This window comes from Bombina bombina, chromosome 3, assembly GCF_027579735.1.
Source record: "Bombina bombina isolate aBomBom1 chromosome 3, aBomBom1.pri, whole genome shotgun sequence".
Classification (NCBI taxonomy): Eukaryota; Metazoa; Chordata; class Amphibia; order Anura; family Bombinatoridae; genus Bombina; species Bombina bombina.
In genome coordinates this window covers 198,368,243-198,393,415 of record NC_069501.1, presented here as the reverse complement: position 1 = coordinate 198,393,415, position 25,173 = coordinate 198,368,243, and the positions used below count along the sequence as shown (strand labels likewise).

Here is a 25,173-nt window from a genome sequence, read left to right as displayed (position 1 = left end):
AAACTTGGAGGTGAATTGTGACCCTCTGTCACTGAGGACGGATGTTGGGAGTCCATGTAGCCTAACAACCTCTTTGATGAACAGTTCTGCAGTTTTTTGAGCAGTCGGTAGTGATTCTATTGGAATAAAATGTGCCATTCGTGAGAATAAGTCAACAACGACAAAGATAACAGTCATGCCGTCGGATTTTGGAAGGTCCACTATGAAGTCCATGGACACACTAGCCCAAGGGCGTTCAGGAATAGGTAAATTCTGTAATAGCCCCAGAGGCAATTGATGTGAGGGTTTACAAGTCTGGCATGTGGGACAAGACTTGACATAATTGTTAACAGACATTCTCATAGATGGCCACCAGAAATATCTGCGAAGTAGATCTAGGGTCTTGTGTATACCCAAGTGACCAGCTAAGGAAGAGTCATGGGAGAGTGATAGGGCTTTGCTGCGGAGCGAAGGAGGTATATAAAGTTTGGAGTGGTTGCAGAGAACTCCGTTGACATCAGGTAAGAGAGGGTAAGAAGATTTTGTTGTATCCAGCTGTTGTTGGGTTTTTAGTTCAGCAAAATCCTTGGAGAGGAGACCTATGATGTGGGACTTGGGGATAATAGTTGAGTAGGATGGGGTTGTCTGGAGTCTAGCATCCTTACGAGAGAGGGCGTCAGCCTTCCCGTTTTTTGTTCCAGGACGGTAAGTGATAGTGTAGGAGAATCGGGAAAAGTAAAGACTCCAGCGGAGCTGACGGGCTGAGAGCGTACGGTTGGTCTGGAGGTATTGCAAGTTCTTATGATCCGTGTAAATCACTATGGGTTGTTCTGCGCCCTCCAATAAGTGTCTCCACTGGTCGAAAGATGACTTAATGGCCAAAAGCTCCTTTTCACCAACCGGATAGTTCAACTCCGCTGGTGTCAGAAGTCTGGAAAAGTAACATACTGGATGGAGTGAGTCTTTTGGAGAAGCTTTTTGTGAGAGAACGGAGCCGATAGCGTAGTCTGATGCATCCACCTCTAGGACAAACTGTGCTTTGCTATTAGGTAGTTGTAGAACTGGGGATGTGATAAACCGCGATTTTAGGAGATCAAAAGCGTTCTGTGCCTGGGAAGTCCATAGAAAGGCAGAAGTGGTTTTGGTCAGATTAGTGAGGGGTTTGGTGATGGCTGCGAAATCTTTAATGAACCGTCTGTAAAAATTTGCAAAGCCTAAAAAACGTTGGACGTCTTTTATATTGGAGGGTCTTGGCCAGGAGGTGATAGCTGTAATTTTACTGTCCTCCATCATGATGTTACTTTTACTAATATTGTAGCCCAAGAAGGAAACCTGACTGACATGGAAAAGGCATTTTTCCAGCTTAACATACAATTTGTGTGTCTGTAGTCTGGATAGTACAAGCCTGACGTGATTGATATGTTCTGAGTAAGAAGAAGAGTAGATTAGGATGTCGTCAAGGTAGACCACCAGAAAAGTGTCAAGAATATCCCTAAAGATGTCATTAATGAAGTTTTGAAATGTTGCCGGAGCATTACAGAGACCGAACGGCATAACGGTATACTCGAAAAGACCATACCTGGTCCTAAATGCCGTCAGCCACTCGTCTCCGGCCCTTATTCTAACAAGGTTGTATGCGCCCCTAAGATCCAGTTTCGTGAATATAGTTGCGCCTCTTAACCTCTCAATCAATTCTGGGATGAGAGGTAGTGGGTATCGGTTCTTTACAGTACGCTTATTGAGTTCCCGATAATCAATTATGGGACGTAAGGACCCATCCTTGTTTTTAACAAAAAAGATGCCGGCTCCAGCAGGGGAAGTGGATGGACGGATAAACCCCTTCTTTAAATTCTCAGCAATGTAAGACTTTAGATGGATTAATTCGGGTCTTGAGAGGGGGTAAATATGCCCATAGGGTATGGTTACCCCAGGGAGAAGGTCAATGGGGCAATCGTAAGGCCTATGTGGAGGCAATGTCTCAGCCTCCTTTTTGTTGAAAACCTCAGAGAAGTCAAGATATGGAGAAGGAATGGTAGGAGTAGTTGTGGAAAGCAAGTTGGAGTTAGGAAAACACGTGGAAGTACAGTAAGGTGATGAGAAGGATAAGGTGAGAGAATCCCAATGAACCGTAGGTTGGTGTTTTTTGAGCCAAGAGATACCCAGAATGATAGGATAAATTGGAGAAGAGATGATATCAAAAGAGATAGTCTCAGAATGACCAGAAGTAGATGTAACAAGGAGAGGGATGGTTTGTTGAGAGACTGGACCTGATGCTAATGGTGTACCATCAATGACTTTAAGAGGCATAGGTGTGCTTTTGAACAAAAAAGGTATTTTATTAACTTCAACTAAACTTAAATCAATAAAGTTTGCACATGCTCCGGTGTCAATCATGGCGTTACAGTTTATCCTGTGTCGATCCCACTGCAAAAGTAAGGGTAAAGTAAGATAGGTGGTAGATAAGGTTTTTGTATGTAAGCAATGTTTAGTTGTGAGTGCCTTACCTAACTTCTGCTTTGTGAGTAAAGGACATTCTTTAACAGTATGTTCAGTCCCCCCACAATACATACAGAGACTGAGTGTACGGCGTCTAGCCTTCTCTTGTGGGGAAAGAGGTCCTCTGAGGAAACTGATATCCATAGGCTGTTCAGCTGAAGAACTGGAAGTAGGAGGTGTGGGTAAAACCCTGCGTACAGGAGTAGTAGAAGGGTTTCTTTCTTGTCTCCTCTCCCTAAGCCTACGGTCTATAGTGATAGTAAGAGCGTATAACTCTTCAAGGCGGTCTGGTATGCCTACCCTGGCTAGTTCGTCCTTAATGTCCTCCGCCAATCCTAGGCGATACTGGTTTTTTAAAGAAACCTCATTCCAGAGGGAATCCCTGGCCCAGATCTTAAAGCGGGTGATATACTCCTCTACCGGTGTTTTTAGTTGCCTGAGGTTTCTTAGTTTACCTTCTGCAGTAACTTGCCGATAGGGGTCGTCATAAAGGGTAGACAAAGCTTTGAGGAATGCATCTAAAGAGTTTAGGATAGGATCCTGAGTCTCATAAAATGAATCTGCCCAGGCCCTAGGTTCTCCCCTCAAGTAGGACAATATAGTGAGCACCTTGCTCCGGTCAGTAGCATAGGTCCTGGGACGTAAGTCAAACAATAGTAGACAGGCATTTCTAAACTGTCTGAAAGTGGAGCGATCACCAGAAAACTTCTCTGGGTATGAGACCTGAGGTTCAGCCTGGTGGTCGTTTCCGGTATTTCTGTTAGATAAAACTTCCCTAAAACAGGCTTTGAGGCTCTGGTTCTCTACTTGCAGCTCTCTAAAAGCCTGGGTCAGATTATCTAAACGTTGGTTAAGGCTGTGTAGTTGTGGGGTCACATCAGAAGGCTCCATTTTAATATGGCTGGTTTATTATGTAACGATCTGTGATAATATGTAAAGCTCTGTCATATGCAGTAAGTATTTAAGTAAACATTTAAGACCTCTAAGCAGGATAAATAATTGTGGAGTGTTACAAGTTACTAAGTGTGCTTGCTAGTAAGATAAACACTAACTTAATCACTTGTGTTAATTTTAGCCTGAGGGATAAGACCCAATAATATGAGTAGTACTAATGAGCTTTATCTTAGGCAGGTCTTATATAGTGCAACAGGAAGCATAAGGGTTAAACATAAATAGTATATGTCTGTAAAGTCAGATTCACAGGACAGGTGAAATATGGAACCCAGACTGCACAGTTACAAACAGGAGATTTACCTTCAATTCAACTGTTGTTTAAAGAGTAATGTCAAATGGGAAAACAGAGACTTAAGCACTCTATATACAGAACCTTAATTCAGAAGCAGAGCCTGTGAGAGGAATCCCAGATGCGGTTAGGTAGAATACTTGCAGGGATTAGTGAGCGTGCAGCGTGGTAATGGCTCCGTGTAGCTGGGAGTCTGTATGCTGTCTGTTTAGACAGGGAGAGTGTGTCAGAGCGGTAGCGTGAATCGGCGCTGCGGTGACGTCAGCGGCTGTGGCAGCTTGAAGCAGAAGCTGCTTGTAACGGCAAAAGGTTTCTCTGATCAGGAGAATCTTGTTTTGGTACTCTAGGTAAGGAGTTGAGCTGCTTTACTTTGGCAATAAACTTCAATAAACCAGCAATGCATCTTGGTTACAAGGAGATTAAATAGGGAAACCTGATCTGCTTAATTGAAATAAAAGGTGGTATGACAGGTTAGATACGCTGTGTAAGGTGGAATGGATTTAGACATGACATAAATAGACAATAATTTAACACCTACTCTAAATTTCAAATAAGCAATAGATTTTTTTTCTGACAAATGTATTTTTTCTCACATTTGCCTGCCCCCCTGTATCATGTGACAGACATCAGCCAATCACAGACTAGTATAAGTATACCCTGTGAGCTTGAGCACATGCTCAGTAGGATCTTGTTCCCCCAGAAAGTGTAAATATAAAAAGACTGCCAAATTTGAAAATGAAATTGTCTTAAAACTGCATGCTCTTTCTGAATCATAACAATCTATTTTGACTTGAGTGTCCCTTTAAGTGGATTAAAAAAAAAAATGTTGGGATTGTGGATTTAATTTCTCAGTGAAAAAATGTTTTTAAATCTCTCCCTTTATGTTATTACTCGTGGACTCCACAGCTTGGGTATTAGTTCCCAGGAGTAATGGGATTGTGGACTCTCTCACCACCTGTATGAAAGAAGACACAATTTATGTTTACCTGATAAATTCCTTTCCTTCATAGTGGTGAGAGTCAATGAAACCCAACTCTTATGTTTTTTGAGGTTCGATTTTTCTTTAGCACATCTTTTTTTCCCCCTGCTCCTTGTCTGTGGCTCTTATTCCTTTTCCTTACCTAACTGTCACCTAGATTACGGGTTTTGCGTTTCAGCGTTAAAACAGCACCGCAGCCATTACAAGTCTTGTCGGTATAGCTGTACCGCAAGCCTTTTAGTCTGTACCGCAACGTCAGTCCCGCACACGTAAAAATTACATTTTTTCATGGGACTTTCATAGCATAGCCATTACGAGTTTTGGAGTGAGGCTAAAAAGCTTGCGTTGCAGCCTATACCGACAAGATCCGTTCTGCAATCTAAAAGCAGTAGTTATGAGTTCTACGCTACAAAACTATAACATAAAACTCATAAACTGCTACAAAGTACACTAAACACCCATAAACTACCTATTAACCCCTAAACCGATGCCCTCCCGCATCGCAAACACTATATTAAAGTTATTAACCCCTAATCTGCCGCTCCTGACATCGCCGTCACTAAAAAAAATATTAACCCCTATTCTGCCGCTCCCCGACATCGTCACCACTATAATAAAGTTATTAACCCCTAAACGCCGCCCTCCCGCATCGCAAACACTATTTAAATATTATTAACCCCTTATATGCTGTCCGAACGAAATATACTAAAGTAAACTATTAACCCCTAAACCGAAAGCCCTCCACATCGCAATAAACTAAATTAAACTAGTAACCCCCTAAACCTAACGCTCCCCTAACTTTATATTAAAATGACAATTTCCCTAACTTAATTTAAAATAAAACATACCTATCATTAAAAAAAACTAAGTTTAAACTAACAATTAAACTAATATAACTATTAACTAAACTAATATAAAATTAAACTAACTACCAATTAAATAAAACTAAATAAAATAAAACACATTAAAAAAATCCTAACACTACTCTATAAATTACAAACTATCTAATTATAAAAAATAAAAAAAAGACTAAATTACAAAAAATAAACAAAATTATCCAAAATAAAAAAGAATTACACCTAATCTAATAGCCCTATCAAAATAAAAAAAAACACCCAAAATATAAAAAACCCTAGCCTACAATAAACTTTAAAAAAGGCCCTTAAAGGGCCTTTTGTGGGGCATTGCCCCAAAGATTTCAGCTCTTTATCCTGAAAAAAAATACAAAGACCCCCCCAACAGTAAAACCCACCACCCAACCAACCCCCCAAAATAATAAAAATGAATGTGTGTAAGGTGGCGTAACAGGAGCCAGGATCTCCTCCCCCAAGGGAGAAGTCAAATTAGTACGTATGGTAGCCAAAATATGGTCAGGAGGTATAACAGGAGTAGGTACAGACTCCTCCTTGGACAGAGGCGAAAATTGTCGAGAGAGGGCATCAGCCCTAACATTCTTACTACCAGGCAGGTAGGAGACCACATAATTAAACCGAGACAAAAATAGCGCCCATCTGGCCTGTCGGGGCGACAAACGTTTTGCTTCAGATAGATAAGTTAAATTCTTGTGGTCAGTAAGAATGAGCACTGGCACGCTAGTACCCTCGAGAAGATGCCTCCATTCCTTAAGTGCCAAAATTATGGCCAGTAATTCCCTGTCGCCAATTTTATAATTGCACTCCGCTGGAGACAATTTCTTAGAGAAGAAACCACACGGATGCAAGGAACCGTCAGGTGTAGGACGTTGAGACAAGAGGGCACCTACTCCAGTCTCAGACGCATCAACCTCAAGAACGAAAGGCAGGGCAGGTTTAGGATGAGCCAGAATTGGAGTGGCAGCAAAGGCAGTCTTAAGACTATCAAAGGCCTTAATGGCAGTAGGTGACCAATGGAGTGGATCATTCTCTTTACGGGTCATGTCTGTGATAGGTTTGACCAAGGAAGAAAAGTTTTTAATAATAAACTTTCTATAGTAATTGGCGAACCCCAAAAAACATTGAATAGACCGAAGACCAACTGGGCGAGGCCACTGCAGAACTGCAGATAACTTGTCAGGATCCATGGAGAACCCTGCAATGGAGATAACATAACCTAGGAAGGTTACTTGAGTCTGATGGAACTCACATTTCTCGAGTTTACAAAACAGGCCGTTCTCACGTAGTCTCTGAAGAACCCGTGTAACATCAGAACAATGAGCCTCAAGTGTGGGTGAGTGTATGAGGATGTTGTCTAAGTACACCACAACACACTGTTGCAACATATCTCATAGGACATCATTAATAAATTCATGAAATACAGCAGGGGCATTACAAGATACTTATAATGCCCGCTCCTGGTGTTAAATGCTGTTTTCCATTTGTGGCCCTCCTTAATCTTAACGAGATTGTACGCTCCTCTCAAATCAAGTTTAGTAAAGACCGTAGCTCCCTTGAGGCGGTCATAAAGAGTTCCGTAATAAGCGGAATAGGGTAAGCATTCTTAAAGGTAAGACGATTAAGACCCCTATAATCGATACATGGTCTTAACTCGCCACCCTTTTTCTTCACAAAGAAGAAGCCAGCCCCTGCAGGAGAGCAGGATTTGCGGATGATCCCCCATGACAGAGCATCGGCAACATACTCCTCCATAGCACAATTCTCTGCAACAGACAGAGGGTACACCCGGCCCCGAGGAGGAATGGCTCCGGGTTGCAGGTCTATGGCACAATCGTAAGACCAGTGAGGAGGCAGCGTACCGGCATGCACCTTGTCAAACACATCTAGGAACTCTCGGTACTCCTCTGGCAATTGAGAAACCGAAGAAGTGCACAAGACTTTAACTGGTTTCCGAAGACAAGTGGAAATACATTGCGGGGACCACAACAAAATTTCGGACCTGCGCCAGTCGAGACTGGGATTGTGCTTTTGGAGCCAGGGATAACCCAGAACAACCAGAAAATGCGGATAGTTTATCACCTGGAACTGGAGGGTTTCAAAATGGAGAGCCCCAACAGCCATGGACAACGGAGCAGTTTCGTGAGTAACGAGTGCGGGCTGAAGGGGCCTGCCATCAATGGCCTCAATAGCAAGCGGAACGGACTGAGGCAAAATAGCCTGCAGCACCGGAGTCAACAAGAGCCTGGGTGACTATGGAGGAGTCCACTCAGGAAAGGACAACCGTGACCAAAGGTTTCTCCTTAAGCGGTTCCGGGGACGAGGATAAACCACCCAAGGTCTGCCCCTGACAGGACCTTAGGTGTGAGCGTTTCCCGGCCGTGTAGGACAAAACTTCAAAAGGTGGACCTGTAACCCACAATAGAGGCAGAGCCCCTCCCTCCTCCTAAAGGCCCTCTCCACCACGGAGAGGCGCGTGAATCCCAGCTGCATCGGCTCAGCAGTACCTGGTGACTCTGGACCAGGAGGCATGGGAGGAGAGGGAGGCATGGGTGGGAACGAACACGTAGGAGACAATGGAACAGGAGGCTTCCGCAAGCGCTCCTTGAAAGAGGGCGGCCTCTCTCTGAGTCTGATGTCAATTAGGATAAAAAAAGACACCAATGCCTCGAGATCCTCTGGTAAATCTCTGGCAGCAACTTCGTCTTTAATCTCATCAGAGAGCCCATGAAAGAAGGCGGCAACAAGGGCTTCATTGTTCTAACCTACCTCTGCTGCAAGCGTATGGAACTCAATAGCATACTGAGCAACAGATCTTGTACCTTGCTGAATGGACATGAGTCATTTAGCAGCAGAGGAGGAGCGAGCCGGAACATCAAATACCCTTCGAAAGAAGGCCACAAATTCAGGGTAATTTGAAATCACAGGTTTATTAGTCTCCCACAAGGGATTAACCCAGGCAAGAGCTGTGTCAGAGAGTAACGAGATGAGAAATCCCACCTTAGCTCTGTCAGAGGGAAACGCCTGAGGTAACATCTCAAAGTAAATGCCTACCTGGTTCACAAGGTTTGTGCTCTATAGAGGATATATAGATGACCTGCTAATAATCTGGGAAGGCACTGAACAAGACCTAACTAAGATGTTTAATTATATGAATACCTATACTTGGGGTTTAAAGTTTACCTCCAATTGGAGCAAAAGCTCAGTCACATTCTTAGACTTAGAAATAATGGTTATAGATGAAAAATTGGAAACTAGAACCCATTTAAAAAAAAACTGACTCTAACAACTACATACATTCCAATAGCTGTCACCTAGATATCTGGAAAAAAGTATTCCTGTAGGTCAGTACTTACGTATAAAGAAAAATTGCTCCGGATTCATAGATTTTGAGCAACAGTCAGAAATGTTAGCAGAAAGGTTTCACTCAAGAGGCTATAAAACTGATGTCACCAATAATGCCATTGAAAGAGCAAAAATACCAACAGAGATACTTTGCTAACATATAAAGAAAAATCAAAAGATGATAATGAAAAAATAAAAATACCATTTATCACTGACTATCATGCAGATTATAACATCATAAAAAGAATAGTTAAAAAAAAACTGGCATCTTATTAAAGAGGATGATATCTTGGGGGACAAAATTTCTGAGAACCCAAATTTTTTATTTAAAAAAGCAGCAAATTTGAAAACTATCCTGGCCCCTAGTGAACTTAGGCTCCCTAAAAAAAGCCATCCAAAACAAAAAGACTTAATGGAAAAAATATTGCAGGTTTTTTCCCTTGCTATTCGTGCAAGGCTTGCAGCCATAGCAAAAAGTTAAACAATATAAAGATAAATGATTCAGAAAAACCATTCACCATAAAAGATATTATAAGGTGCACCAATAAAAATGTGATTTATGTTCTAAAATGTTTATGTAATCTCTTCTACTTTGGAGAAACAAAAAGAATGGTAAAAGATAGAATCAGAGAACACTTAAATAACATCAAAAATGGTATTGATGACACCCATTTGTATAAACATTTCAAGACCACCCATAAAGGTAACACTAAAGATCTGCTTTATTGGGGAATAAAGAAAGTACACAAACACTGGAGAGGAGGAAGCATAGAAAAGAAACTGTTGATAAAAGAAGCAGAATTAATTTATAAATACAACACATTATTTCCAAAAGGTTTAAATTCTGAACTAGATCTCTCTCCCTTCCATTTAGAATAACTTTGGAATATAATATATAATTCACGAATAAAAATAAAACATCTATCATAATATATAAATGTCACCTGCTCATTATGTGTAACAGTCTGTACAAGTAAAATATCATATCCCACTAATAGTTTCGTTATATATTTCTAATGATACTGGTTCAGTTTATATTCACTAGTTAGAATCTATCAGATTCAATATATTTGTTTTAACCACTATTTTGAAATTTAAATATATTCATTATGCCTAGTCTATGCTAAAAATTTATGACAAGATGAGTAAATAAGGAATACATTTTTAAATGCATATAAGAATGAAAACATTTATACTTCAGATACCAAAAGGTAACTTTCCACCTTAAAAATAATGAGAATGAGAACAAAGACAAGAACCATTGACACCGGCATGAGTTATCCAGAATCCACCTTTAATCAAAATGAAAATTAACCAATCAGGCTCTGGCAACATATTTAAAAACCATAAACTCCAAGTCACAAGCATCTTGATAAAGCTCTGTATAGAGCGAAACGCGTCGATCTTTGTGACTAATCTGTGAAATTTTAAAGTGAAGAATCATCACCTTTTCCAATCTGAGACAACTACTGTGGCTTAGTAACCCGGGTTATTTTTACATCTTTATTCATCATCACATCATTACTTCATCACTTTGTCTCCTAAAACTACATCGTCCCTGCGTGCAAAGCACTAAGTGCAGGAAGTTTTGGATGTACCATTCTATAAACCACAACCGTTAAAACTAGCACAGTAATCTTTTGGACCTGACAACAGAAACGGGATAGTGACGTCAGACGCCAAGAATCACTACATGAAACAAGTAAGCTACAAGTGTAACAGCTACGCATAAGAAGATAAGGTAACTCATACCAAAGGTGTGTTTAAATCTCACACTAAAGAGACTTTGGGGCCTAGTTATCAAGCCGTCAACCTCAAATACGCAGGAATTCCGCAGCGTATTTGTGGCGAGGCTGATTCACCTTAGTTATCAAAGGCTAGAGACCGGCAAAAGTAGAATTTTGTGACGTAAACTTCGATCCGCCAATCAGATTGAGCTCGCATTCTATTGGCTGATCGGAACAGCCAATAGAATGCGAGCTCAATCTGATTGGCTGATTGGATCAGCCAATCGGATTGAACTTGAATCTGATTGGCTGATTCAATCAGCCAATCAGATTTTTCCTACCTTTATTCCGATTGGCTGATAGAATCCTATCAGCCAATCGGAATTGAAGGGACGCCATCTTGGATGACATCCTTTAAAGGAGCCTTCATTCGTCGGTAGTCCGTCGGGAAAGAAGGATGTTCCGCGTCGGCGGGATGAAGATTGAAGACCCCGCTTGGAAGATGACATCGCCCGGATAGAAGACTTCTTCAGCACCTCTTGGAAGATGACATCGCCCGGATGGAAGACTTCTTCAGCGCCGCTTGGAGGATCACTTCATCGGATGGAAGATTTCTTCAGCGCCGCTTGGAGGATAACTTCTGCCGCTCCGGGTCTCCTCTTCGGTTCCATCGCTGCTCGGCTGAGTGAAGACGACTCAAGGTAGGATGATCTTCAGGGGATTAGTGTTAGGTTATTTTAAGGGGGGTTTGGGTTAGATTAGGGGTATGTGGGTGGTGGGTTTTAATGTTGGGGGGGGGGTTGTATTTTTCTTTTACAGGCAAAAGAGCTGAATTCTTTGGGGCATGCCCCACAAATGGCCCTTTTAAGGGCTGGTAAGGTAAAAGAGCTTTGAACTTTTTTAATTTAGAATAGGGTAGGGCATTTTTTTATTTTGGGGGGGTTTGTTATTTTATTAAGGGGCTTAGATTAGGTGTAAGTAGCTTAAAATTGTTGTAATATTTTTAAAATGTTTGTAACTTATTTTTTTTATTTTTTGTAACTTAGCTTTTTTTTATTTTTTGTACTTTAGTTAGTTTATGTAATTGTATTTAATTGTAGTTATTTGTAGGTAATTTATTTAATTAATTTAATGATAGTGTAGTGTTAGGTTTAATTGTAACTTAGGTTAGGATTTATTTTACAGGTAATTTTGTATTTCTTTTAGCTAAGTAGTTATTAAATAGTTAATAACTATTTAATAACTATTCTAACTAGCTAAAATAAATACAAAGTTACCTGTAAAATAAATATAAATCCTAAGATAGCTACAATGTAATTATTAATTACATTGTAGCTATCTTAGGGTTTATTTTACCGGTAAGTATTTAGTTTTAAATAGGAATAATTTATTTAAGTATAGTGTAGTGTTAGGTGTAATTGTAACTTAGGTTAGTTTTTATTTTACAGGTTCATTTCTCTTTATTTTAGCTAGGTAAGCTATTAAATAGTTAATAACTATTTAATAGCTATTGTACCTAGTTAAAATAAATTGAAATTTGCCTGTAAAATAAAAATAAATCCTAAGATAGCTACAATATAATTATTATTTATATTGTAGCTATATTAGGGTTTATTTTAAAGGTAAGTATTTAGTTTTAAATAGGATTAATTTAGTTCATAATAGAAATATTATTTAGATTTATTTAATTAATATTTAAGTTAGGGGGGTGTTAGGGTTAGTGTTAGACTTAGGTTTAGGGGTTAATAATTTTATTACAGTGGCGGCGGTGTAGTGGGGGCAGGATAGGGGTTAATAAATTTATTATAGGTGGCGACGGTGTAGGGGGGGCAGGATAGGGGTTAATAAATTTAATATAGGATGCGGCGGGGTCAGGGAGCGGCGGTTTAGGGGTTAAACTATTTATTTAGTTGCGGCGAGGTGCGGGATCAGCAGGATTAGGGGTTAATAACTTTATTATAGAGGGCGACGGTGTAGGGGGGGCAGGATAGGGGTTACTAGGTATAATGTAGGTGGCAGCGGTGTCCGGGAGCGGCGGTTTAGGGGTTAATACATTTATAAGAGTTGCAGCGGGGTCTAGGAGTGGCGGTTTAGGGGTTAATACATTTATAAGAGTTGCAGCGGGGTCTAGGAGTGGCGGTTTAGGGGTTAATAACTTTATTGAGTTGCGGGAGGCTCCGGGGGCGCCGGTATAGGGGGTAGAACATTGTAGTTAGTGTGGGTGCTTAGTGACAGGCTAGCAAGAAAGCTGTAAAAAAGCCGAAGAGCAGCGAGATCGGATGAGTGATAACTCTCACAGTCCGCTGCTCATCGCCCCGTACTTGGTGCGCGGCTTTTTGACAGCTTTTTTGATAACTTAGGCAAATTTTTGCAGGTCTGCGGCGGCGATGTGAGGCGAGCTTAGGCGATCGTATTGGGCCGGCGAAGACAGGCGAAGACAGGTAAAATAGACACGTTGATAACTACCCCCCAGTATGTGCTTAAGTATGCAGAGGATCTATAACTAATATGATCTGTACTTATGAACTTCTGCTATAAAGTATTCCTATGTGCAGTGAACAGTACTGATTCTTATAGAAACATAACACCTCAAGATATTTCACTGCGTTTAGTTAGCAACATCCTGCTACATTTTGTTATTAACCGAGATTGTTTAGGAAGTATATCGACAATTTTTAGATTACAGTCTATTTCAGAATAGTTTTATTAATTGTTTTATTGTTATTTAATTCTGGGGAGACGTCCCCAAGTTTGTGCATACATAGTAACATAGTAACATAGTAGATAAGGTTGAAAAAAGACTGAAGTCCATCGAGTTCAACCTATACAAATCTAAAATACTTACAAAAAGCTCCAGTTAAGCTTAAATAACCCCATTAAAATGTGACCCATTTAATACTAGCAATCATATCCATGAATTTTGTTTATATACAGAAATTTATCCAGACTATTTTTAAATGTATCTATGGTATTGGCATTCACTACCTCCTTTGGTAATGAGTTCCACAATTTTATTGCTCTTACAGTGAAAAAACGTTTCCGTTGCAGGAGATTAAATCTCCTTTCCTCCAACCTTAAATTATGACCTCTTGTCAGAACCAATTTTCTTGGAATAAAAAGAGCTTCTGCCATCTCTGTATATGGGCCTTGAATATATTTATATAAAGTAATCATGTCACCTCTCAAGCGCCTTTTTTCTAAAGAGAACAGACCCAGTTTGGCTAGCCTCTCCTCATAGGTTAATTTCTCCAATCCCCTTATTAGCTTTGTGGCCCTTCTCTGAACTTTTTCTAGTTCTGCAATATCTTTTTTAGCAATCGGTCCCCAGAACTGCACTCCAAACTCAAGGTGAGGTCTTACCAGGGCTTTATATAATGACAGAATTATGCTTTCCTCCCTTGAATCAATGCCTCTTTTAATACATGCTAGTATCTTATTAGCCTTTGAAGCCGCTGCCCTGCATTGTGCACTCATCTTTAGCTTGTTATCTATTACTACTCCCAAATCCCTTTCCTCCTGTGTTTGGCTAAGTCTTGTCCCATTTAAAAAATACATAGCCTGCTTATTTTTACTTCCAAAATGTAGAACCTTACATTTTTCCGTATTAAATCTCATTTTCCATTCACTTGCCCATAGTTCTAATTTTAGCAAATCCCTACATTATATTTATGTATACTCCGTATTAAGTTTCTACCGAGGGTTTGGTTGCAAATAAATTGTATTAATTTTTTAAGTTTACTTTGGTTTTTCAAGTTTACTTTGGTTTTAGTATTCACTTATCAATTTTTATTAAGTGAGGGTCTGGTTATAAATAAATTTTATTATTTTAAGCACTCATTACATTTAACTCTTCACACTATTATGTTTAGACAATTAATTTGAACACTCACACTGTACACAAAATATAATATATATATAATTTTGATTACCACATGTCACATACCCAATCTAGCACTTCATGCAACTTATATATCAGAACTATTAACTTTAACACTCACACTGTACAGGCAGTATATTTAGACACAGAATTTCGATTATCACTTGTTACATGTCTAGAACTTAATACACTTTATCAGAACCTTCTGAGATAATTATTCAACACCTTTTGGGTCAAAATATTAATTTTAGATATATCACTGTTTGAATATTTAGCAGTACCTACATTCACCTTTAATCAACTCTCCTCTATACACATTTTCCAGCTGATAGAAAATATATTCCATTCATTTTATTTAGTTTAAGATTCCTTCAGCTTTTTTTAGCGCCCTCACTCCCCATACACAATCTGTTTAGGGGTTAATACCTTTTATTTAGTGACGGCGATGTCGGGGAGCGGCAGAATAGGGGTTAATAACTTTAATATAGTGGCGGCGATGTTGGGGTGCGGCGGAATAGGGGTTAATAACTTTATTTAGTTGGTGATATCGGGAGCGGTAGATTAGGGGTTAATAAATTTATTTAGGTGGCGGCAATATCGGGAGCGGCAGATTAGGGGTGTTTAGACTCTGGGTTTATGTTACGGTGTGAGGTTTAAACATAACTTTTATTTCCCCCATAGATATCAATGGGGCTGCGTTACAGAGCTTTTCATTCCGCGATCGCAGGTGTTAGGCTTTTTTTAGCCCGCTCTCCCCATTGATGTCTAGGGGGGAAGCGTGCACGAGCACGTCAAAATAGCGCTTGAATTGTGTGCAGTATGGAGCTCAACGCAACCATATCGCACGCACAAGCCGGCTGTTTAAAAACTTGTAATGGCTGTGCTATAGGGGGTTAAATGACGCAACTTTTGTTGCGTTCGTTAATTTCCCTATAGCGCACATAACTCATAATCTAAGTGTGTGTTTGGCTATACCTTAGACTGAGGTATGTGTGAAAGTCTTATAGAAAGGTGCTGAGATAGCACAACAATGATGACTAGTGGATGCAAACATACATACAAGTCCTCCTGAAATACCAGAGTTGCGGTATGTGGAATGTCAAAAACTTTCTTCTGTGATGGAACAGATGCGGCTGCTGGCTCCCTCACTGGCTCAATCTGGCTAATGAGCAATGGGATCTGTGACAAAGATATAAAAGAAGAAGGTGCCAAAATAGTGCAAGATCACTGATGGCAAGAGATATCCGTGAGATAAATAAAGGGTACTCACAAATTGGTAGGCACTTAAAAAGTGCAAGTTATGCCTGCTGAATACTCACAAGCCTTTCAGATAGCTCACAAGGACAAAACCGTTACTGCTCCTCCTTTGTGATCGATCTGTGACTCCAGCAGGTAGCGGTTGAGTAGCAGCTGAGAGATCCAATGTGATCAGCTGAATATTTCCATTTTCCACAAGCAAACACACAGCACAGACACCAGATCAATAGGAGAGTTATTGGAAATGTTTCTATAAATAGTGATGTCGTGAACAGTTTGCCGGAGAACAGTTCCCGACGAACATAGCTTGTTCACGTTCGCAGCGGCGGGCGAACATATGCAATGTTCGATCCGCCCCCTATTCATCATCATTGCCTAAACTTTGACCCTGTATCTCACAGTCAGCAGGCACATTCCAGCCAATCAGCAGCAGACCCTCCCTCCCAGACCCTTACACCTCATGGACAGCAGCCATTTTAGATTCATTCGGAAGCTGCATTGCTAGTGAGAGGAGGGACAGTGTAGCTGCTGCTAATTTAATAGGGAAATCAATAGCTAGGCTAGTGTATTCAGTGTCCACTACAGTCCTGAAGGACTCATCTGATCTCTGCTGTAAGGACCGCACCCCAAAAAGCCCTTTTTAGGGCTAGAACATCAGTCTTTTTTAATTTATTTTTTTCTTTGTAATCTAATTGCATTTGCCTGCGTGTGTCAGGCTCACAGCATATACTGTGCCTACTTGCTCAGTGCCACCACCACTCATATCTGGTGTAACATTAGTGTAAATTAAAAAAAAAAAAACTTTTACATCAGTCTGCTAGTGTAATCTAATTTCAGTTGCCAGGCCAGCCTGCCACTGCCAGCCTGTGTGTCAGGCTCACAGCATATACTGTGCCTACTTGCTCAGTGCCACCACCAGTCATATCTGGTGTAACAGTAGTGTAAATTTTTTTAAAAAAACTTTTACATCAGTCTGCTAGTGTAATCTAATAGCAGTTGCCTGCCTGCCACTGCCAGTCTGTGTGTCAGGCTCACAGCATATACTGTGCCTACTTGCTCAGTGCCACCACTCATATCTGTTGTAACATTGGTGTAAATTTTAAAAAAAACTTTTACATCAGTCTGCTAGTGTAATCTAATTTCAATTGCCATGCCAGGCCAGCCTGCCACTGCCAGCCTGTGTGTCAGGCTCACAGCATATACTGTGCCTTCTTTCTCAGTGCCACCACCAGTCATATCTGGTGTAACAGTAGTGTAATTTTTAAAAAAAAATTTTTTACATCAGTCTGCTAGCGTAATCTAATTGCAGTTGCCAGGCCAGCCTGCCACTGCCAGCATGTGTGTCGGGCTCACAGTGTATACTGTGCCCACTTGCCCAGTACCACCACTCATATTATCTTGTTTAATAGTAGTGTAAGTGTACATTTAAAAATAAAAAAACTATTTTGACTGTGAAACATCAGTCTGCTTTTTTGTGTCAGGCTCACAGCATATACTGTGCCCACTTGTCCAGTGCCACCACTCATATTATCTTGTGTAATAGTAGTGTAAGGGTACATTTTAAAAATAAAAAAAACTATTTTGACTGTGAAACATCAGTCTGCTTTTTTGTGTCAGGCTCACAGCGTATACTGTGCCCACTTGTTCAGTGCCACCACTCATATCTTGTTTAATAGTAGTGTAAGTGTACATTTTAAAAATCAAAAACTATTTTGACTTTGAAACATCAGTCTGCTTTTTTGTGTCAGGCTCACAGTGTATACTGTGCCCACTTGCCCAGTGCCACCACTCATATTATCTTGTTTAATAGTAGTGTAAGTGTACATTTAAAAATAAAAAAACTATTTTGACTGTGAAACATCAGTCTGCTTTTTTGTGTCAGGCTCACAGCGTATACTGTGCCCACTTGCCCAGTGCCACCACTCATATTATCTTGTTTAATAGTAGTGTAAGTGTACATTTTAAAATAAAAAAACTATTTTGACTGGGAAACATCAGTCTGCTTTTTTGTGTCAGGCTCACAGCGTATACTATGCCCACTCACAGTAGCTTGCACGCATAGTAGCACTAATCGAAAAAAAAATGACAGGCAGAGGCAGGCCAACCCGCAGGGGCCGTCGTGGTCGTGGGATGAACACATGAGGACAAGCAGCACACAAACTCAAAGCCACCATCCTCCTCCTGGTCAAGCATCTTCAGCCACGTCAACCACTGCTGTGCTCCTTGCCCCCTCTCAACCATCCGCCAATCCGTCTCTCTTCCGGAGCAGTTCCTGCTCATCTGCCCACAGTCAGGTGTCTGTCAAGGACATGTTTGAGCGTAAGAAGCCAATGTCACCAAGTCACCCCCTTGCCCGGCGTCTGACAGCTGGCTTGTCTGAACTGTTAGCCCGCCAGCTTTTACCATACAAGCTGGTGGAGTCTGAGGCATTCAAAAAATTTGTAGCTATTGGGACACCGCAGTGGAAGGTACCCGGCCAAAATTTCTTTGCACAAAAGGCAATCCCAAACCTGTACTCGATTGTGCGAAAGGAAGTAATGGCATGTCTGGCACACAGTGTTGGGGCAAGGGTCCATCTGACCACTGATAGCTGGTCTGCAAAGCATGGTCAGGGCAGGTATATCACCTACACTGTGCATTGGGTAAACCTGCTGACGGCTGCCAAGCATGGAATGCCTGGCTCTGCAGAGGAGTTGGTGACACCGCCACGACTTGCAGGCAGGCCTGCTGCCACCTCCTCTACTCCTCCTACTCCATCCTCTTCCATAACCTCCTCGGCTGAGTCCTCATCTGCTGCTGCATCTTGCTCCACATCAACGGCACCCCCCCCAGCTCTCCAGGTACTATTCCACATCCCGGATACAGCAGTGTCACGCCGTCTTAGGGTTGACTTGCCTGAAAGTAGAGAGTCACACCGCAGCAGCACTCCTGTCCGCCCTGAACGCACAGGTGGATCAGTGGCTGACTCCGCACCAACTGGAGATCGGCAAAGGGATTTCTGACAACTGAAGTAATTTGGTGGCGGCATTGAAATTGGGCAAGTTGACACATGTGCAGTGCATGGCACATGTGTGTAATCTGATTGTACAACGCTTTGTGCATAAGTACCCAGGCTTACAGGACGTCCTGAAGCAGGCCAGGAAGGTGTGTGGCCATTTCAGGTGTTCCTACATGGCCATGGCGCACTTGTCAGATATCCAGCTGCGATACAACCTGCCAGTGAGGCGCTTGATTTGCGACAGCCCGACACGTTGGAATTCAACACTCCTAATGTTCGACCGCCTGCTCCAACAAGAAAAAGCCATTAACGAGTATTTGTATGACCGGGGTGCTAGGACAGCCTCTGGGGAGCTGGGAATTTTTTTGCCACGTTACTGGACGCTCATGCGCAATGCCTGTAGGCTCATGCATCCTTTTGAGGAGGTGACAAACCTAGTCAGTTGCACTGAAGGCACCATCAGCGACATCATACCATTTGTTTTCATCCTGGAGCATGCCCTGCGAAGATTGCTGGATCAGGCCGTAGATGAGCATGAAGAGGAAGAGTTGTGGTGACCATCACCACCAGAAACAGCCTTATCAGCATTGCTTGCTGGACCAGCGGCAACGCAGGAAGAGGATTGTGAGGAAGAGGAGTCAGAGGAGGAATGTGGCTTTGAGGAGGAGGAGGAAGAACAAGCACAACAGGCATCCCAGGGTGCTCGTTGTCACCTATCTGGTACCCGTGGTGTTGTACGTGGCTGGGGGGAAGAAAATACCTTCAGTGAGGACGAGGAACAGGACATGAGTAGCTCGGCATCCAACCTTGTGCAAATGGGGTATTTCATGCTGTCGTGCCTGTTGAGGGACACTCGTATAAAAAAGCTGAAGGAGAATGAACTGTACTGGGTGTCCACGCTACTAGACCCCCGGTATAAGCATAAAGTGCTTGAAATGTTACCGAATTCCCGCAAGTCGGAAAGGATGGAGCAGTTCAAAAATAAATTAAAAAGTATGCTTTACACAGCGTATAAGGGTGATGTCACAGCATAACGGGAATCTAACAGGGGAAGAGGTGAAAGTAATACTCCTCCTCCCATGACCACGCCAGCAAGGACAGGACGCTTTACAGATGTGTTGTTGATGGAGGACATGCGGACCTTTTAACTCCTATGCATCACCACAGCCCTTCGGGGTCCAGCCTCAGAGAACGACTCAACCGACAGGTAGCAGACTACCTCGCCTTAGCTACAGATCTCGACACTCTGAGGAGCGATAAACCCCTTGACTACTGGGTGTGCAGGCTTGACCTGTGGCCTGAGCTATCCCAATTTGCCATAGAACTTCTGGCCTGCCCCGCTTCAAGTGTCTTGTCGGAAAGGACCTTCAGTGCAGCTGGAGGTATTGTCACTGAGAAGCAAAGTCGCCTAGGTCAAAAAAGTCTCGATTACCTCACCGTTATTAAGATGAATGAGGGATGGATCCCGAAGGGACTGACATTGGGCGATACATTCGAGTAAAAAAGGCCTGATGAGATGAGCTGCCTTGGGCTAAAAATGGTCCACACGCTGCTGTATTTTATCTCCGAATGCAGGATGACTTGCGTGACTTATCCGCCACCAACTAGGGTTCAAGCCGCCATGTTTTAGGGCACTTTCTGTCAGGGAAACAAACATCAATTTTTCTGGCTGCTGCTACAGCAGCGTCTGCAACAATACCTAATTTTTCAGGCATGTGTACATGCCAAATTTTTCTGGCCTCTGGTGCTGCACTGTGGCTTCAAAAATCAAACCAAAAAAAAGGCACATAACAGGGATTAAACTGATAGGAATAGTACTACTTAACACACCACTCCTATCTGGTGGCACATTAGATTGCATGCACAGTGCCACAAATTTAAAGTAGGAGGACCGACAAAGCATCTTTTTCCATCTCCCGGTTCCTAAAATCCATGCCATATACACGTCCCCTCGTATAAAAAGGCTGAAGGAGAACAACCTGTACTGGGTGTCCAAGCATCTTTTTCCATCTCCCGGTTCCTAAAATCCATGCCATATACACGTCCCCTCGTATAAAAAGGCTGAAGGAGAACAACCTGTACTGGGTGTCCAAGCATCTTTTTCCATCTCCTGGTTCCTAAAATCATCTCCGGGTTCCTAAAATCGATGCCATACCTGTACTCGATTGTGCAAAAGGCATATGGGGTCTTTCATGCTGTCGTGCCTGTTGAGGGACCCTCGTATAAAAAGGCTGAAGGGGAACAACCTGTACTGGGTGTCCAAGCATCTTTTTCCATCTCCCGGTTCCTAAAATCATCTCCGGGTTCCTAAAATCAATGCCATATACACGTCCCCTGATAGGGGACGTAACAGGGATTAAACTGATAAGAATAGTACTAGTTAACACACCACTCCTATCTGGTGGCACAGTAGATTGCACGCGGTGCTCTGACAAAATGCAGAAGGACATTTGGCAGACGGACATTTGGTAGACGGACATTTGGCTGACAGGCAGAAAGCTAAAGAATGTTCCGATTTCGGCCGAGGGCAGATACACAGAGTGCTCTGTTCTAATCAGAGCCTCAGGTGCCGCAACTGCTCTGGGAACCTTACCATGGGTCCCAGACCGCCCGTCTTGTAATTCTCTGCCTGGGAAATTAGCTATCTATCAAATCTATCTATTTCTCTATCAAATCTATCTATCTATCTATCTATCTATCGTATCTATCATCAAATGTATCTATTGCATCTATTGATCTATGTATCTATCTATCTATCTATCTATCTATCTATCTCGTGGCCGGACCGACCAAGCATCTTTTTCCATCTCCCGGTTCCTAAAATCATCTCCGGGTTCCTAAAATCGATGCCATATACACGTCCCCTGATAGGGGACGTAACAGGGATTAAACTGATAAGAATAGTACTAGTTAATACACCACTCCAATCTGGTGGCACATTAGATTGCACGCGCAGTGCCCCAAATTGGAAGTAGGAGGACCGACCAAGCATCTCATCTCTGTGTGATTCCTGTTCTTGTAGGACAGTTAATGGGTCAGTCATGTTGCACAGCTCCTCAATGTGACAAATCTTCCTGGTTAGCTCGTCGTTCTCTTTTTCCCAGCTGCTGGATCAGATCAGAGATTGTGAGTAAAACCTGCTCCTACTGCCGGGTGATCTCACTCAGGACTCTCTAGGCTTTCCAGCTGTTTCCTGATGTCCCTAATCAGGGCAGTGAGTCTTTCTGTTACACCAGCTGCTTTCTCTTGCACCCCTCTCCTGTGCTTCTGCAGACTCTGGACTCTTTTCTCAGTCTCCTCTTTCTTTGTGGTCAGTTTCTGCAGAACATTTCTCAGTTTCTTTTTCTTCTTCTCCGAATCCTCATTCAGCAGCTCGACCTGGTGTCCCCTGTGCTCTCCGGCCAGGGAGCAGGACACACAGATACAGGCAGCATCCTCAGTGCAGTAATATAATAGGAGCATCTTGTGGGTGGAGCATTTTCTGTTACCCCAGGAAGTGATTGCACGTGCAGTGACATCAGTGAGGACAAGGAACGGGACATGGCTAGCTTGGTATCTAACCTTGTGCAAATGGGGAGTTTGCGGTTGTACCAATGTACTGTTTGCGGTTGTTTGCGGTGCATTAAACGGGGAGTTTGGTCTGTCACTGTGAAGCGGGCGTAACCCTTACACTACCTGAACGATACAACATCATACCTGATGTTTTAAAGCACGTTATTCCAAACAATTTAGGAATTTTAGGTGATTTATGCCCTTTTTGGATTAAAAACAAACTCTGCATCAACTATGTAATTTTCCATGGGAGTTTTGCCATGGATCCCCCTCCAGCATGCCACAGTCCAGGTGTTAGTCCCCTTGAAACAACTTTTCCATCACTTTTGTGGCCAGAAAGAGTCCCTGTGGGTTTTAAAATTCGCCTGCCTATTGAAGTCAATGGCGGTTCGCCCGGTTCACCCGTTTGCGAACTTTTGCAGATTAAATTTTAGGTTCGCGACATCACTATCTATAAAGCGATGGTCTAAAAAAATTTGCTGATAATGTCTATGTAAAATGAATAGACTTTAAATAAAAACATGAATTAAACAAATTATAACGCTTTTCTCAGTCTATTACAGACTGTTTCATCAGGTGAATAATTATGATTAGTCAGCACAACATTTATAGTTATTTAACACTGAGATGCACTACATCTGTTTGCAAGTTTGTTTGGCTATACATTAGACTGAGATATGTGTGAGGTGGGAGAGATTTTATAGGGCACTTGGGGTTAGGAATTCTTTGCCTCCTCCTAGTACTAGAGAAGAGTAATTCCCAGGAGTAATGGATTGTGGACTCTCACCACCATGAAAGAAATTCATTTATCAGGTAAGCATAAATTGTGTTTTTGTTATGACCGTTATGAACCATGTTTGTGTTTATTGTGTAATACTAATATTACAGTGTTTTTATTTCAGGGATTCAATGTAAACATATTAACCATAGACAGAGTTTCTCCTCTTCATGAAGCATGTCTGGGCGGCCATGTTGCGTGTGCAAAAGTATTACTAGAGAACGGGGCCCATGTGAGTACACTAAATAGATATAACATGATATAGAAAATACTTCATTACTTAAAGGGACACTGAACCCAAATTTTTTCTTTCGTGATTCAGATAGAGCATGAAATTTTAAGCAACTTTATAATTTACTCCTTTTATCAAATTTTCTCAATTCTCTTGGTATCTTTATTTGAAATGCAAGAATGTAAGTTTAGATGCCGGCCCATTATTGGTGAACAACCTTGGTTGTCCTTGCTGATTGGTGGATAAATTCATCCACCAATAAAGAAGTGCAGAGTTCTAAAGTAAAAAAAAAGGCTTAGATGCCTTCTTTTTCAAATAAAGATAGCAAGAGAACAAAGAAAAATTGATAATAGAAGTAAATTAGAAAGTTGCTTAAAATTGCATGCTCTATCTGAATCACAAAATAAAAAAATTGGGTTCAGTGTCCCTTTAATTTGCTTTTATATATATATATATATATATATAAAGTGAGAGAGATGTATGCATGTATATGTATATAGTAATTTTAAATGAGATTGTTGTTTATAGGTTATTCTTTATACTATAATAACCATGGCAACTGTATTAGATATAGTAATGATGATATATTCTACACTTGTAAACCTGCATTATTTACAATACAGTTAATCCTGCATTGCCTGTGTTTCAGGTAAACATAGTAACTGTAGATGGCATCTCACCTCTGTACAATGCTTGCAGCTATGGAAGTGTTGCTTGTGTTAGCATGCTATTAGACTACAGGGCTGATCCTGAGCTAGAAACTCAACTGGCATTCCCACTTCATGAAGCAGTTATACGAGGTAAAGTATATAAATATCTTTTTACACATACAGTATATGTTTTCACAAAAGTCAAGAAATTAAAGAGATTTTAAACAGTATGAAATAAGTATAAAATGTTTAATTTTATGTGGTTAAATAATGAAAGTATATTGCAAAGTTTTTTCTTGTTTTTTTGTTCCCTTTTCTGCATTTTTAAAATCGTTGGCTTTCTAAATTCCACCGAGTTTCTACAAATTAATGGGCCCCTCCCTGGTTTAACTTAAAGGGACACTGAACCCAAATTTTTTTCTTTCGTGATTTAGATAAAGCATGACATTTTAAGCAACTTTCTAATTTACTCCTATTATCAAATTGTCCTCATTCTCTTGGTATCTTTATTTGAAATGCAAAAATGTAAATTTAGATGCCGGCCCATTTTTGGTGCACAACCTGGATTGTTCTTGCTGATTGGTGGATAAATTCATCCACCAATAAAAAAGTGCTGTCCACAGTCTGAACCAAAATATGCTTAGATGCAATTAAGAGCAGATATAAAACAGGCAATAAAGAGATTGTGCAAAAAAAAAAGGCTGTGTGGAACATAGGATTGTTAAAGTAATTTTCTAACAGGGCTTTCATCTTGTTTTGACAATATTTATTATTATCTAATTTATGTCTATTCCTAATTATCCTCAGCAAAGTGATTGATAAGGGGACAGTTGACATTTTTTTTTCATTATTATACATTTAGGAGTCAGTCACAATCTTTTAGAAAAACCTGTCAAATGATTATCAATGGAAAAGCACCATTAAAATCTATGGGTATTTTTGTAAATAATTAATTTGAAACTTTTTTCTATGGGATTGTGATCATTTTTAGTGTGTTAATTAAAGGTAGCTTTAAATTATAAACTAAGTCCATAGCTACCGTAGCCCCTAAACTTGCAAAATGTTTTCTTATACTCGGCAGCCGATGTTACAGTCAATGAAAAGTCTGACGCCCACCCCATTCTCTTCCTATTATGCGCACTCTGGCTACAGTATCCCTGTCTTCTTAGTGCATATGTCAGCATATCTATA

The 25,173-nt window shown here is 41.2% G+C and overlaps 1 protein-coding gene across 1 annotated transcript in view; it reads left to right on the top strand.

Moving 5' to 3' along the window:
- Positions 1-25,173, top strand: part of ASB11 (ankyrin repeat and SOCS box containing 11) — a 97,988-nt gene that overhangs the window by 57,219 nt on the left and 15,596 nt on the right. Inside the window, exons 3-4 of the mRNA XM_053706072.1 lie at positions 23,225-23,332; positions 23,982-24,132. Coding sequence (XP_053562047.1) covers positions 23,225-23,332; positions 23,982-24,132 — 259 coding nt within the window. The remainder of the gene's footprint in view (positions 1-23,224; positions 23,333-23,981; positions 24,133-25,173) is intronic.